General features: G+C 53.4%; 5 protein-coding genes across 5 annotated transcripts; 4 read left to right on the top strand and 1 right to left on the bottom strand.

Annotated features, from left to right (window-relative positions):
• Positions 1-155: 155 nt before the first annotated feature.
• Positions 156-1,209, top strand: PG985_004191 (ubiquinol--cytochrome-c reductase catalytic subunit rip1; the record flags this gene model as incomplete). The annotated part of the gene is made up of 3 exons (XM_066823960.1): positions 156-426; positions 582-821; positions 1,028-1,209. The coding sequence occupies 3 exons, from the start codon at positions 156-158 to the stop codon at positions 1,207-1,209; spliced, it is 693 nt and encodes a 230-aa protein (XP_066687120.1).
• Positions 1,210-4,600: 3,391 nt separating this feature from the next.
• On the top strand, positions 4,601-6,046 carry PG985_004190 (uncharacterized protein; the record flags this gene model as incomplete). The annotated part of the gene is made up of 1 exon (XM_066823959.1): positions 4,601-6,046. One exon carries the CDS (start codon positions 4,601-4,603, stop codon positions 6,044-6,046), a length of 1,446 nt encoding a protein of 481 aa, XP_066687119.1.
• A 636-nt stretch (positions 6,047-6,682) lies between these two features.
• PG985_004189 (uncharacterized protein) lies at positions 6,683-8,415 on the bottom strand (the record flags this gene model as incomplete). Its single annotated transcript, XM_066823958.1, has 2 exons — positions 6,683-7,922; positions 7,988-8,415. 2 exons carry the CDS (start codon positions 8,413-8,415, stop codon positions 6,683-6,685), a joined length of 1,668 nt encoding a protein of 555 aa, XP_066687118.1.
• A 545-nt stretch (positions 8,416-8,960) lies between these two features.
• On the top strand, positions 8,961-10,768 carry PG985_004188 (chaperonin Cpn60/TCP-1 family; the record flags this gene model as incomplete). The annotated part of the gene is made up of 3 exons (XM_066823957.1): positions 8,961-9,048; positions 9,102-9,187; positions 9,242-10,768. The coding sequence occupies 3 exons, from the start codon at positions 8,961-8,963 to the stop codon at positions 10,766-10,768; spliced, it is 1,701 nt and encodes a 566-aa protein (XP_066687117.1).
• A 1,239-nt stretch (positions 10,769-12,007) lies between these two features.
• Positions 12,008-13,180, top strand: PG985_004187 (lysine acetyltransferase; the record flags this gene model as incomplete). The annotated part of the gene is made up of 1 exon (XM_066823956.1): positions 12,008-13,180. The coding sequence occupies one exon, from the start codon at positions 12,008-12,010 to the stop codon at positions 13,178-13,180; it is 1,173 nt and encodes a 390-aa protein (XP_066687116.1).
• Positions 13,181-13,919: the final 739 nt, after the last annotated feature.

Genomic DNA, 13,919 nt, shown 5'->3' with positions numbered 1-13,919 from the left:
TCATTATGCGGCCACTCCAAGCCGAGCTTGTTCCGTTTCGGTAGCAGTCCCCAGAAATTTGGAAAAGACCTCAAGCAGGTAAAGCAGTTGATTCTCTCCGGACGACCGACCAATTCCACCCTCCCAATTGAATCCACAACCTACCTCCCATCGTCATGGCGCCTTTGACTATCGCATCGCGCGCCCTCGCGCGAGAGGCCTCCAAGACCGCTACCCTCCGCTCCGTCCGCGCTTTCTCGACCTCCAGCTCGCTCCGCGATGGCAACTACAGCAGCCCCTTCAAGGGCGACACCCGGGCCTCCAAGGTCCCCGACTGGGGCAGCTACATGAGCAAGAACTCCCTCGGCGCCAACAACCTGGTCTCCTACTTCATGGTCGGTGCCATGGGTGCCATTACCGCCGCTGGTGCCAAGTCGACTGTTCAAGGTGAGTGACGAGAGGGATTGGCAACGACGATCCCGGAGCCATTGAGTCGCCGTCAGCACACGGCTACGTCTGCGGTGGCTGCTAGCGCCGAAAACGCGGCCTGCCAACATGTTCCGATTGCCAATGGTTTACTAACCTGTCATCCTCGACTGCAGAGTTCCTGAAGAACATGTCCGCGTCCGCTGATGTCTTGGCCATGGCCAAGGTTGAGGTCGACCTCAACGCCATCCCCGAGGGCAAGAACGTCATCATCAAGTGGAGAGGCAAGCCTGTCTTCATCCGACACCGAACCGAGGGCGAGATCGACGAGGCCAACAAGATCGACGTCAAGTCTCTGCGAGACCCCCAGGCCGACGAGGAACGCGTGCAGAAGCCTGAGTGGCTGGTTATGCTGGGTACGTCATATTCAAACAAACTGCAAATTTCGACTGGGATGTCTGGCAGTGGTGCGAAGTGGCGCGTATGCCGATGATGTCGAATTCGCCCATTTATGCAAGGCATCCGAGCCCAATTGATATTTCTGCCCCGAAACGCGGCAGATCTCCTCTAAGACCGCTAGCGATGTACAGAATCAAAACTAACGCTGCTTCCTATTTAACAGGTGTCTGCACACATTTGGGTTGTGTGCCCATCGGCGAGGCTGGTGACTTTGGTGGTTGGTTCTGCCCCTGCCACGGTTCTCACTACGACATCTCCGGACGTATAAGGAAGGGCCCCGCTCCTCTCAACCTGGAGATTCCCGAGTACGAGTTCCCCGAAGATGGCAAGCTGGTCATCGGTTAAAGGAGGGTCTCAATGTACGAATAATAGACTGCCGAAAAGAAGGGATTTGGCAAGCTTTCTCCATTGTCCGCTTCCCAGCTATAGACTTGATGCGATGGGGGATACCTCGACATTTTCGGACTTTTCTTAGACGTTATCAGCCTCCGCTAATCCTGTACAAATCAAGCCCGTTCAGATACGAGTTGCTGTGTCTGTCCCATCGTGTATCCTAAGACGGTTTTCTCTGCCACGGCTGCTGTATGTGTACTGGAGGCATCCGATGAGTTTGCGTTGAAAATAGCCAAGTATGAGGTTAGAATTACTAGGCTTAAGAAAGAACATATCATATCCACCCTCATTCGTGGCCGAGTTGAGCCGGCTCAGTCCGAATTGCAATGAGCTGCCTCGAAACGCTGTACTGGAGTTCTACTGACTGTAACCGCATAACGCTTTCGCCTGGTAAATTGACAAGGTTTGTTATGCGATTGGGCTTATGAGGAGAATTAATCGATACCTGTAAGGACTGCGATCCATAACTCCAGCTTGATCAGTGGTTTCGCTCTTTTTCCAACCAAAACAAGACTTGAGCGGATCACGCACTCATCAAAATTGTTGCATCAGCGCTTAAAGATATGTTCATGTAGACAACTCAGTTTTACATGCCTATATTCCGATACCCATCCGAGACTGTAGAAAGATATTGCAAATGCCACCTCCATGCGAAAGTTCATTGCCTATATAGGAGATTTCAAATGGAGTAAGGTAACACGAGCTCGCTTGTAGATATAGAGTTCTTGTTTCCAACCTCGGGAGTTGCAATAAGGGTAGGAATGTGTCACATTTGGCAGATATTATTGGTGATGCTAGGTATGCAGCGTACTATCACGATCCTGGCTTCGATGTGTATCAGGCTTGGAAAGTCGCAGACCATAGATATGACACTTTTCTGTCCTGGCTTGATCGTCCTAGGTTAAGAGCCCTGATCTGATGTCCCAATGCATCATGGTAACATTCGCTGTGAATCTTGCATTCATTGGAACACTGGGTAAACGAATCGATTAGCGGGTAGCCCCTGGGAGCGCTCAGTGCTTCCAAGTTGATCGAGGATTTGCGTGCGGGAGGCGATCCTTCCGGAATGTGACCTGACATTGGACGATTTCTCTCCTTCTTCATGCAGTATTGTTAGGAGTTGGATGGTAATCGAATCAGATAGGTACCAAGCGTTCAAGGCATGTGTATTTTATCTCAAGGAGTATGGGCTTTGCGCACTGCACTTTCATATCCATGGCTATACGGACTGACATTCTACCTGGTGGCCAACTGTACCGCGTATACTTGCACAGCCAAGCAATATAGGAACATCTGTACAGGTGCATGCATGCCACGTAGGACAAACAAAAGCTGCCAATGTCAATCACCAGTGTTTTTCCGTTGAAAGCTGTCAGAAAAGATGAACACGCGGGATCGCATGGTCCATACTGCAAATTGCAACAGTAGGCGGCAACCCTTGCCTTGGCTGTATGATCGCCGTGCGAGAGAATGCCCGTCCGCCATGCGGCCCCAAGAAGGGTGTTTGTTTTGTGTGTGGCTTTCTCGTCGTCTCATATCGCAAGGAACCGCTTGACGCCAATACCTGCCCGTGCCGAGTTGCTGTTATACGATCGATCATCCGCCTGGCTAGCCTTGCTGTCTGGACTCTGGATTGATCAGCCATTGAGTAAGTAGGTACACCAGTCACTAGCCACTTAGATGACCTCGCGGCGATAAGACCTGACGGGTGCCTCCTTATCCGGCTACAAGGGATGGACCCGTTCTAAGTAGTCGGCGCTTGTGGGACGCCTGATGGAGGATGGCCATCCTAATATTAGAGACTCCCTATATATGATTACCTGGGATCGACATTGGCTGAACAATCCAATGGCAAGTGACAAGACGTATGTACATGTACACATTTCTCGATGTGTATCGTAGGCCTACAAGCCTAGAGAGAGAGAGAAACGAAGGAGTTAATTTTTGAAGTTGCAAACCGTTGGTGTTAGGAAAGAAAGCACCCTAGTCCGTGCCCCTGCCACTCCGCTGCTGCAAGTCACCAAATTAACCACTAAGGTTAGGCTTAAACACTTAACCTTGGGCGGTAGCACCCCCCACGAACACCCCCAGCACCCAATCAGCAGTGCATCTGAGAAAAAGCTTGGCTCCCAGGTTAACGGGGATTGATGGGGTTGCGGCTCAACATCTGAGACGTCGAGGAGGTTTCGGGTTGCGACGCCTACGTACTGCGTCGTACATCTCTGCTCCGTTCTGTTTCGTCTCATCTCCATCTCATGATCCCAATCGGCTGAGCCCAGGTTAACCTTAACAAGTAAAGGCACAACATTTTTTAAGCTTGATCATCCCTGCCAGTTGCCCCATTCAAGAAACCTCAATGCTCGTGGACCACTTCGGGTCTAGTTTCTAGCCTCTTCGTCTGAAATCCCGAGCTCCCATCCATGCTGAACTTCATCAGATTTGTTTTTCTTGGTAGTGCGGCCCGTCGTCTATCAAATTCAAAGTCACTGACTGATGACATGCCAATGTAAACACCGGGAAGCTATACGCGACACCGGGGCATGACATCTAGAATGCTTCGGTCGCAACCTCTGCAGACCAACAACCACATAACTAAACCAGTGTGGCCTCGATCTTTTCCTGGCAACCATCTTGTGGCCGTGAAACGTCCCAGCCGCCCCATGACGTTTGCTCTCATGGTCTGTCTGCCCCGTCAACCACGCGGCCGCGCATGAGCCAAGACAGGGAAACTAGGGGCAGATCTATTAACGATTTACCAAGAAACGGCTGCAAGTGTAACCAGCGCATGCTAAGGCCTCCTTGCAGTTCGCAGGCCGCCCGGCAGCGCCTTCTGCCGAAGAAGCGCCCACTTTACCCACAGCCGTTCGTGGAGCACGTTCCTGCTATGGTGCCATGGCGCTGGTTCGCTTGCAAGATGATCGGCTTGATCGAAACCGTTAACTGCCTGTGCTTCAGAGACACGGCAAAGGGCACCCTGAAGGGGTGACATCTGGGCGGGTCGGACTGACACCCTGTTTGGACGCTGGTAGAATCTGCGCCGAAACATTCATGGGTGGCAGCCAGGCCTCGGAACCTCACATCGATCTCCTGTGTGTATATATGGACAGTAGTCCTCGCCAGCTCGGCAGGAATTGTTCTTCTTATCCTCATCCAACGACAAGTGCCTGCCCTTCTCTAATTGCGACGTTCTTTTCTCTACTAGTTCTGTGAACTACCTTCTATTTACCTTCTATTTTACACTCTTTAGTATTAGTGCTCTTGATCGACTTTCCCTTCTTTAGGCCGGGCCTCATCTTGAACTCACATCCCAACAGTCTTTATACATACATCCAAACCCGACAAGATGAAGTTCGAGTCAACTGCTGCTGTGGCGGTCATGCTGGGCGTGGCCACTGCCCGCCCCGATGCCGTCCTGCAGGCTCTCAACCGTCACCTGTCCCGCCGAGAGGTTCCCCAGGAGCACTCGCATGACAACATCCTCAACGTCGTGGCTACTTCGCTGAAGCTCGACAACCCGGACAACATCCAAGATCCCGTCTTCTCCCTCCTGGGTAACAAGGCAGCAGCTGAGGGCGCTGGCAACGTCAAGGACCTGGACTGCCTGCAGCAGCGCATCGCTGACCAGGCTTTCACCAACGCCAAGGCCGCCAACGACGTCGATGGCATGGCCAACGCCCTGATCTTCCGCGCCCTCGAGCGCAACACCGGCTCCGTCGGCCTGGCCTCCGTCCTCTGCAAGTCCGAGACGGCCAAGAACCCCGAGGTCGCCGCTCTCCAGCAGCACCAGGACCCGGCCTCTGACGGTGCCGCCGAGCTCAACAAGCAGATCGCCCTGACCCTGGCTACGCAGTTGAGCTCCATCGGCGCCGACCCGGCTCTGGCTATCCAGTCGGGCACCTTCGCCCCCGGCAAGGTCGGCGACACGACCGGCGCCGGCAACACCTGTGACGACATCGACCCCAAGGGTTGCATCAACACCAAGGGTCTCCTCGTCCCCGACGTCACCGAGGCCGAGATCCAGTCCGCCGTCGCTGGCGGCTCCGGTGCTGCTGTTGGCAACTCGACCAACAGTGCTCCCGCCAACCGGGCAAGCGCCAGCGCTGTCGCCTCGGCTTCTGCCTCCGCTACTTCTGCCGCAGGAGCTAAGCAATCCGGTGCTGCCAACTCTGGTAACGCCAACAACAACAAGAACAACAACAACGCTGGTAACAACAACGCCGGCAGCGGTGCCACTGCTACCAACAACCTGAACAAGTTCAGTGGCAGCACCGGTGCTGCTCCCATCCCGATCACCTCTGACGCTGCTTCCTCCAAGCCCTTCGGCGTCAACGGCTCGCAGTTCGTGAATCTGGGCGCGGCCGCCCAGCGCGCCTGCGACGTCCAGAAGAACGCCTGCGCCAACGCCGTCAACGGCGGCAAGGACAACTCCATCAAGGTGTCCGACTGCGACGCCCAGCAGCAGCAGTGCGTCTCGGCCAACGGCGGCAAGAAGCGGCGCCAGGCTGGCGGCCTCGACACGGGCTCGTGCGGCTCCCCCGCCATCCAGTTCTCCTCCAACCTGGCCGACCGCAAGGGCGAGTCCGCCTTCGTCCCCGTCAACACCAAGGACTTTGCCCACGGCTCCGCCCAGAAGCCCGCCATCATCACCCAGTTCATCTGCCAGCAGCTCGGCTCCAAGTGCAAGGCCAGCGCCGCCACCGTCAGCGAGTGCAACTCCGCCGCCCAGGCCGCCAACGCGGCTTCGGGCCAGGCGGCGGCTGACGCTTTCAACTCTGCTCTCGGCGTTTAAGCTTAATACACACACATGTACTTACTCAAGTAACGTAAATATTATGACGGTGGAGGGAAAAGGTGGTTGGACAGAGTTGGATGGATGGATGGATGGATTCGTTTCATCTTCTCCCTAATTTGAGAAGCACAAATTGAACTTCTATGAGATGAAATGGAACCATATTGATGACTTTCATGCCTACTAGCAGGGCATTATTACGCCGCTTTATGAAAAGACAATATAAGATTTAACTTCACACCCCATTGATTATTAGGATAAGTCTGAGTGATTTGTTGCTGAATAATACTAATAATGCATTGCTGTAAGGTCCGTCTCTGGGTTGTATCTGGTGAGACGCTGAAGTTTGTAGGTTTATGCTAGGATGTCAATGGTGTGGATGCCGGCATTGGGTTTGACAGCAAGTTCCAAGTATGGTGGACCAGATGGAAATAGTATTCTTACTACTACCTATTCTGCAGCTCCAGATACGGGGTTTTAATTGTTTTTCTCTATAAGCCGGTTCAAGGACGTGGTTGATGTAGATTCGCATCACCCGCTTCCCTTAATATCCCGCCTTGCCACACCCAGCCAGAACGACCACGACTTAAATCGTGAAGGTGTCATATGATAGGCAAGACTGAACATTTACAGCGCTTAGTAGCTGCGTCCGAACATGGTGAAGCTCTGAGCAGTAGCCTGGCACTCGGGGTTAAGGCATTTGGTGCCCTCAGCCAGCTGCTCCGGCTGCTCGAAAGGAATGCACAGACTCTTCATGCCCATGGAAGGCGCCTGAGGAACAGAGGCATCTGGGCTCTCGTCCTGCTTGTTGGTTGTAAGATCCTTGATCTTGTCCTCGCACTTGGGTCCCTGGCAGAAGGGAATGAGGACAACGTTCTTGGCATCGAGAGCAGGGATGACCTTCTCCCACTCCTTAACAACAATACGGTGCTCGTCAAAGGAGGCCTTCGCCTTGGTGTAAAGGTCCTTCTGGATGGTATCCAGAAGCTCCGGGACCTTTGTACCGATCTCAGCGATGGGAATGGTACCCTTCTCGCCGGTGTCACGACGAGCGTAACTGACAACCTCCTTGGCAGCATCCTTGGGACCGAACTCAAGACGCAGAGGGACACCCTTGAGCTCCCAATCATTGAACTTCCAGGCAGGAGTGTATCCTTCTCTTTGGTCATCGTCTGTCCGTACACCAGCGGACAGAAGTGTCTTCTTGATGTCTTGAAGTTGGGCACTGTGGGCTGCCTTAGCCTCCTCTGTAACGCTCTTCGTAATACCGACGGGAACAATGATGGCCTGGATCTTGGCGATGCGTGGAGGGAGAACTAGACCCTTATCGTCACCGTGGATCATGACCATGACACCGATCACACGTGTTGAGAGACCCCAGGAGTTTTGCCACACATTGATGTGCTTGCCCTTCTCTGCCGGATCTTCCACGGTGATGTCAAACATCTTGCTGAAGTTTTGGCCCAAGCAGTGGGATGTGGCACCCTGAATGCCACGACCATTGGATGGAATGTATCCTTCGACGGTTGTCGTGTAGTATCCACCGGCAAACTTCTCGTTCTCGGTCTTCTTACCGCGCACCACGGGAACGGCCAGGATTTCTTCATAGATTCGAGCGTACAGCTCAAGAATCTGCAGAACCTCCTCTCCAGCAAGCTGCTCGGTCAAGTGTGCAGTGTGTCCCTCTTGCCAGAGGAATTCGCGCGCTCGGAGGAAAGGCGTGGTTTGCTTCGCTTCCCATCGAACGACCGAGTTCCACTGGTTCAGTCTGAAGGGCAGATCGCGGTGAGACCGGATCCACTTGGAATAGTAAGGGTACATGACGGCTTCCGACGTAGGACGAACCGCGACGGGAACCTCGAGGTTCTTGTCACCACTGTTGGCGGGCGGGTTAGCCGGCTGAGACGAAACATATTATTTGGGCCAGTAGAGGCAACTTACGCCTTAGTGACCCAGGCCAGCTCAGGAGCAAAACCCTCAACATGGTCCTTCTCCTTCTCGAGTGACTTTGCCGACAAGAACATAGGGAAGTTGGTCTCGTCGACACCCATGGCCTCGATCTCGGCGGTGAACCACTTGCGGATGACATTCCAGATGTACATGGTGGCCGGGCGCATGATGAAGAATCCAGAGATCTCGGTATAGTACTCGATCATCTCGGCCTTCAGCACAACCTCTTGGTACCATTGGGGGAAGTTGTCGGCTTTGGAAACGGTGATACCAATGATATCATCCGTCTTCTTACCGCCGACAACAGGCAAGGTTGCTTGCTTTGCTGCCTTGGCAGCCTTCTCGGCCGCCTTCTTTGCTTCCTTCTCGGCCTTCTTCATCGCGCTCTTCGACTGCTCGGGTGCAGCTGCGTCCGCCATGGTTGCAATGTGGGGGGCAAGGGATGCCGTCGAGATAAGGGGAAATGGGACAACTTTGGGCAATTCTATACCACGTCTGTTTGTGAAGTATGACTTGACTAGAAGCTGTGGTGACGGTTTCTTGGACGGTTCGCCGCCTGAGTCACTTGCCCAATCAGTCGGTCGGGTAGCTGTCGCGAAAACAGGGGAGCCAGTGCCCGGGAAATTTATCAGAAATCAGCCCCGCGTTTTCGATAGTCGTCCAATGTGTTCCTATTGAAAGGAGGGGTCCATTCATGGAGGGGCAAGTACGGGATAAATCCAAATTGTGCAATTAACAGGTACAAAAGCGGCCCGGATCAATCTCGGGCCCGCCCTAAACAAAATTATTGAAGCTCTAGCAGCCCCGAATACCTGCAGCAACGACGATAAGCTAGGCTACTACCTGGCTGCAACCAACACGACACAGTCCGACCGACCACCGTAATTCCCATAAATCTCTCGAATCTCCCGTTTCACTCGTTCCCGTGCACGCATTCGGAAGAGTTCGAGATCGACCCGACAGTATGGCTTCTATGTTCGAGCAGCCCGGAAACGGGACTCTGTTCTTAGGAGGCCAGAAAATCTCTGGCGCCGACATCAGAGATCAGAATGGTAGGACACCGGTTCTGCTGCCCAGGGATGCGTTCTAACAGTGCCTCTCTCAGTTTTGGCCACCCAAGCTATCGCAAATGTCGTCAAGAGCTCCTTCGGTCCCAGCGGTCTGGATAAGATGATGGTGGACGACATTGGTGTCAGTAGCTGCCAACTACCTCATCTGGAAACGTTGTACTGACAAATATCACAGGACGTCACAGTGACCAACGACGGTGCGACAATCCTCAGCTTATTAGATGTCGAGCACCCGGCTGGCAAGATTCTCGTCGATTTGGCCCACCAGCAGGATAAGGAGGTCGGAGATGGCACAACATCCGTGGTTTTGATCGCCGCCGAGCTTCTGCGACGAGGCAACGAGCTCATGAAGAACAAGATTCACCCCACGACCATCATCACAGGCTACCGATTGGCCATGCGTGAAGCGATCAAGTACATGAACGAGAATATCAGCATAAAAGTCGAGCAGCTGGAGAAAGAGTCCTTGCTCAGCATCGCCAAGACGTCCATGTCCAGCAAGATCATCGGTGCCGACTCGGATTTCTTTGCCCGGATGGTTGTCGACGCCATGCAGGCCGTCAAATCCTCCAACAACAAAAATGAAGTTAAATACCCTGTCAAGGCCGTCAACATCCTCAAGGCACACGGAAAGAGCTCTCTCGAGTCCATCCTGGTCAAGGGTTACGCCTTGAACTGCACCGTGGCTTCTCAGGCAATGAACACGCGGATAACGGACGCCAAGATCGCATGCCTGGACATGAACCTACAGAAGGAGCGTATGAAGATGGGTGTTCAGATTACCATTGATGACCCGCAACAGCTGGAGCAGATCCGTGCCCGGGAGTCCGGCATGGTCATCGAGAGAGTCGAGATGATCCTCAAGGCTGGTGCTAATGTGGTTCTCACGACCAAGGGAATTGACGACATGGTACTGAAGCTGTTCATCGAGCGAGGCGCAATGGCTGTTAGACGATGCAAGAAGGAGGATCTGCGACGGATTGCCAAGGCCACCGGCGCGACTCTGCTTAGCACTCTGTCCGACTTGAACGGTGACGAAAAGTTCGAGCCCTCATACCTTGGTTCCGCCGAGGAGGTTGTACAAGAGCGGATCTCGGACGATGAATGCATCATGGTCAAGGGTACCAAGACACACTCGTCGGCATCCATCCTGCTTCGCGGACCCAACGAATTCACCCTGGACGAAATGGAGCGCTCGGTACACGATTCCCTCTGCGCTGTCAAGCGAACTCTGGAAAGCGGAAGCATCGTCCCCGGAGGCGGTGCTGTCGAGACTGCCCTTCACATCTACTTGGAAGAGTACGCCGGCACCGTTGGATCAAGAGAGCAGCTGGCGATTGGAGAGTTTGCACAGTCGCTCCTGGTTATTCCCAAGACCCTGGCTGTCAACGCGGCCAAGGATGCCAGTGAGCTCGTGGCGCAGCTGCGATCAAGGCACGCCATATCTCAACGGACGCAAGAGGGCGACGCGACACAGGACGAGAAGACGATTGCTCGCATGAAGGGCTACAAGAACTACGGTCTGGACTTGGCAAAGGGCAAGGTGGTGGATGAGATCAAGGCAGGCGTTTTGGAGCCCAGCATCAGCAAGATCCGGCAGCTCAAGAGTGCGGTCGAGGCTTGCATCGCCGTTATGAGGATAGATACGCTGATCAAGCTGGACCCGGAACAGAGAGAAGAGGATGATGGTCACGGACACTAAGAGACATGAACTTATTCCGCTCTACAATCCAGGCATTCTGTATCAGATATGAGAGAGGGTACACGAAGCCTAGGAAGGGTTCTATTCCTGCGCAGAAAGCTACCATCGTAGGATTAGATGATGGATAATTCGACTCTTAGTCAAGAGGCCACTTGTATAGCGTGAAGTAGACTTTGGCCACGCAGGGCGGTCTACTTCATCACTTGATCTGCGGAAGCCAATCGAGTTGATGTTTGGCGCCGCGTGTGAGTAGAGAAGCAACGCATCGTGACCTCGGCTGTCAGATGGATCGCCCAGACGAAGATCCGGGCGGTTGGCATCGGCCCCACGGCTGCTTCCATCCCAACCTAGTCCACCTAAATCATCCAACAACCTGTACGAACCTTGGAACTGAGGCTGATAGATTGCATTTCTCTTTGTCAATAAGACGATGCCGCACACGTAGTGGTTGCATAATTGGGTTAGAGGCTGACGAGCCGGACCACACTAATCCCATCACTGTCGCAGACTAATGTGGTTCATATGACCCCGGACTCAAGAGTCAAGATAAGCAAGGGCAGCCACGACGTTGGCTTCCGCGCTGGCACTTAACCCCAGGTTTTCAACATCATTCGGTAGGCCTGGATGAGCGCCACGAGGAAGCTACTGTCTACCAATTGCCATCAATCAATATCTAGATGTTTCAATTGCTCGTCAAAGAATAGAGGAGATAAGGCAAAGAGGGTAGGTACCTTGATTCAATGAGGGAGGGTCCAGCCCGCAACTGCTCTGCACGCACGACCTCGTCGATTAGGACACTGCTAAGCAACTGGGCCTGGGGACCCCCGTTCAATTCCGCAGTCAGAACTGTAGATTCCGTCAAGCTCGACCTGTCTTGTTATGCCGAGCACCGTTGCGCCTGGTCGATCGCTTCCTGCGCTTTCCTACGTCTATTCTATTCCATTAGTCACAACTGGGATAATTCCCGAACATGGGAAGACTAAAAGGGAATCGAGAACCCACTTTCACCCACGCCAACAACATTCCTCCGCTGAACACCTAAGTCTCACTCAAATTCCGCCAGATTGCTTTCAAATTGCTACTACCTCTCTACCTAGATATCCTCAGAACCTCTAGTATTATTATCACGAGCCTCCAGATTGATACGAGGTGCTAGTCTTGCTGCCCAGCTCTGATAATACAAAAAAAAAAAAAAAACCCCAAGTCCACTTTCTCGGCCGTACCCAAGAGCATTCCACAATGGGCTCTCTTCCTCACACAGGCCTCCCCGATGCGGAGTCGTCTGACCTGGTTCTCACGCATCCGACCCAGGATGAGAAATACGCAACATGGCAGCTGAACTCAAAGGAGTGGAAAGGTGCCCTTTCTGAAGAGGACTACCTCCGCCGGGAACCTTATATGGAGACAGTGCCGCTGTCGAAGGACGGAGGCATGCAGCATTGGATCCTGACATCGGAAGCCACTTCGGAGGGGTCTAAGCGGACCGTGCTTTCCAGCTGTGAGACCATCCGCAAGCGGGTCCTCGTCGGAAACGCCGCTGGCCAAATCAAGGAGGGAATCGCCTACGGGGTAGGGAGCGTTTTTACAGATCCCTCGCTCCGGGGCAACCGATATGGGGCCCGAATGCTGAGAGAGCTGGGGAAGACGCTGCGGGATGGCGCCGAGCCTCGTGGGTGCCAGCAGCAGAAACCCCTAGCCAGTGCTCTGTGGAGCGACATCGGGAAACAGTTCTACACCAAGAAGGGATGGCCGGCTTACCCAAGCCTACATGTGACCTTTGCCATCCCTGGAGGGATAGCAGCCGGCGACGTAGAAGCGGCACGCCATGCCCGCCCCATTACCTACGACAACCTCAAGGATTTCTGCGACTTGGACGAGAAGCTCATGAGGGAGCAACTTGCAAAGCCTCGGAGCGATGGAAAGACGAAATTCTGCTTCGCCCCAGACTACGACATTATGCGGTGGCATCTCTATCGAGACGATGTCATTACGAAATACATCTTCAAGGAGCGAGGTCCCACAGAGCTGAAAGGGGCCGTAGCTGGCCCGGATGGGAAACGCGTCTGGGTGCTATGGGTCAGAAACTTCCACGATAACCCGCAAGAGACGGCCAAGAACAAGATGTACATCCTTCGTCTTGTGATTGAAGACGAAACGGCCCCCGCCGAGGAACTTGCCGCGTCGTTTGCCGCCGTGATGGGCAAAGCCCATGAGTACGCACAAGACTGGAAGTTGGGTAAGATCGATCTGTGGAATCCCACGGCTACCATCTCGTCGCTGATCGAGGCCTGCGGGCTGGAGTCGGAAATTGTCGAGAGGCACTTTGACAGCATTCCCAGCATGATGTGGTTCGGGGAGGGCGAGGGAGAGCACGTTGAATGGGTTGCGAACGAGAAGTATTGCTGGAACTAATCACTGGCGGGAAAACCTTACCGGGGGACCTATTGGGCAGGGAGCCGCCTGGGCGCTTGAGAATGTGTTTTTCTGAACAACGTCTATTTTTAGGTCTTTAAAGAGCAGTCTTCACAGTATGTCGAATTAGCAAGGTTAAGAAGTGCCAGCAGAGAATGAATAAATCCAACGCATGGGCATCTACAAATACAGGTTTCACTGAAATGGATCGGATCATGGCCTGGTTCGCCCAGCGCTGTTTGAAGGCGGCGGTGATATGTTGTAATAATGATGAACAACACCGGCAGACTACCTATCTGTACGCTACAAGTGACGGATGATAGATCATAGGCTATTCTTCCTTGGCCCCCAGTTGCGGGGAGCAGGTCGGGAATGGAGAAGATCAGCGACAGTATAACCACATGGGGTTAGCCGAGTCTATTTAAAGTTGGGAGCTCAACCGGATTGGGTCACCTCATTGGGAACTTGCTGCCCGCCTACCTACCTGGTACCCAACTCCATACCAGACCTAAGCAGCTAGGATGGTGGTACTTGCCTCAGTACTTCAGTGCTATACCTAAGATCATGTTAAACGACAATCCTCGATATTCCACTCATCTTGGAATGATCCAAATATGGGTTTGTCCTGTCCTTAGGCGCTCTCACGAATCTGAAATGGTTTATTGCGGCTCAAGAACGAACAGTACTCGCACCGAATATTGCTGGGAATTTTGAGTAAGTTGGGTACATGTCCTACTGA

This window comes from Apiospora marii, assembly GCF_038362585.1.
Source record: "Apiospora marii strain CBS 49790 chromosome Unknown utg000003l_segment0_segment0, whole genome shotgun sequence".
Lineage (NCBI taxonomy): Eukaryota > Fungi > Ascomycota > Sordariomycetes > Amphisphaeriales > Apiosporaceae > Apiospora > Apiospora marii.
This window is presented reverse-complemented; position numbering and strand designations above follow the sequence as displayed.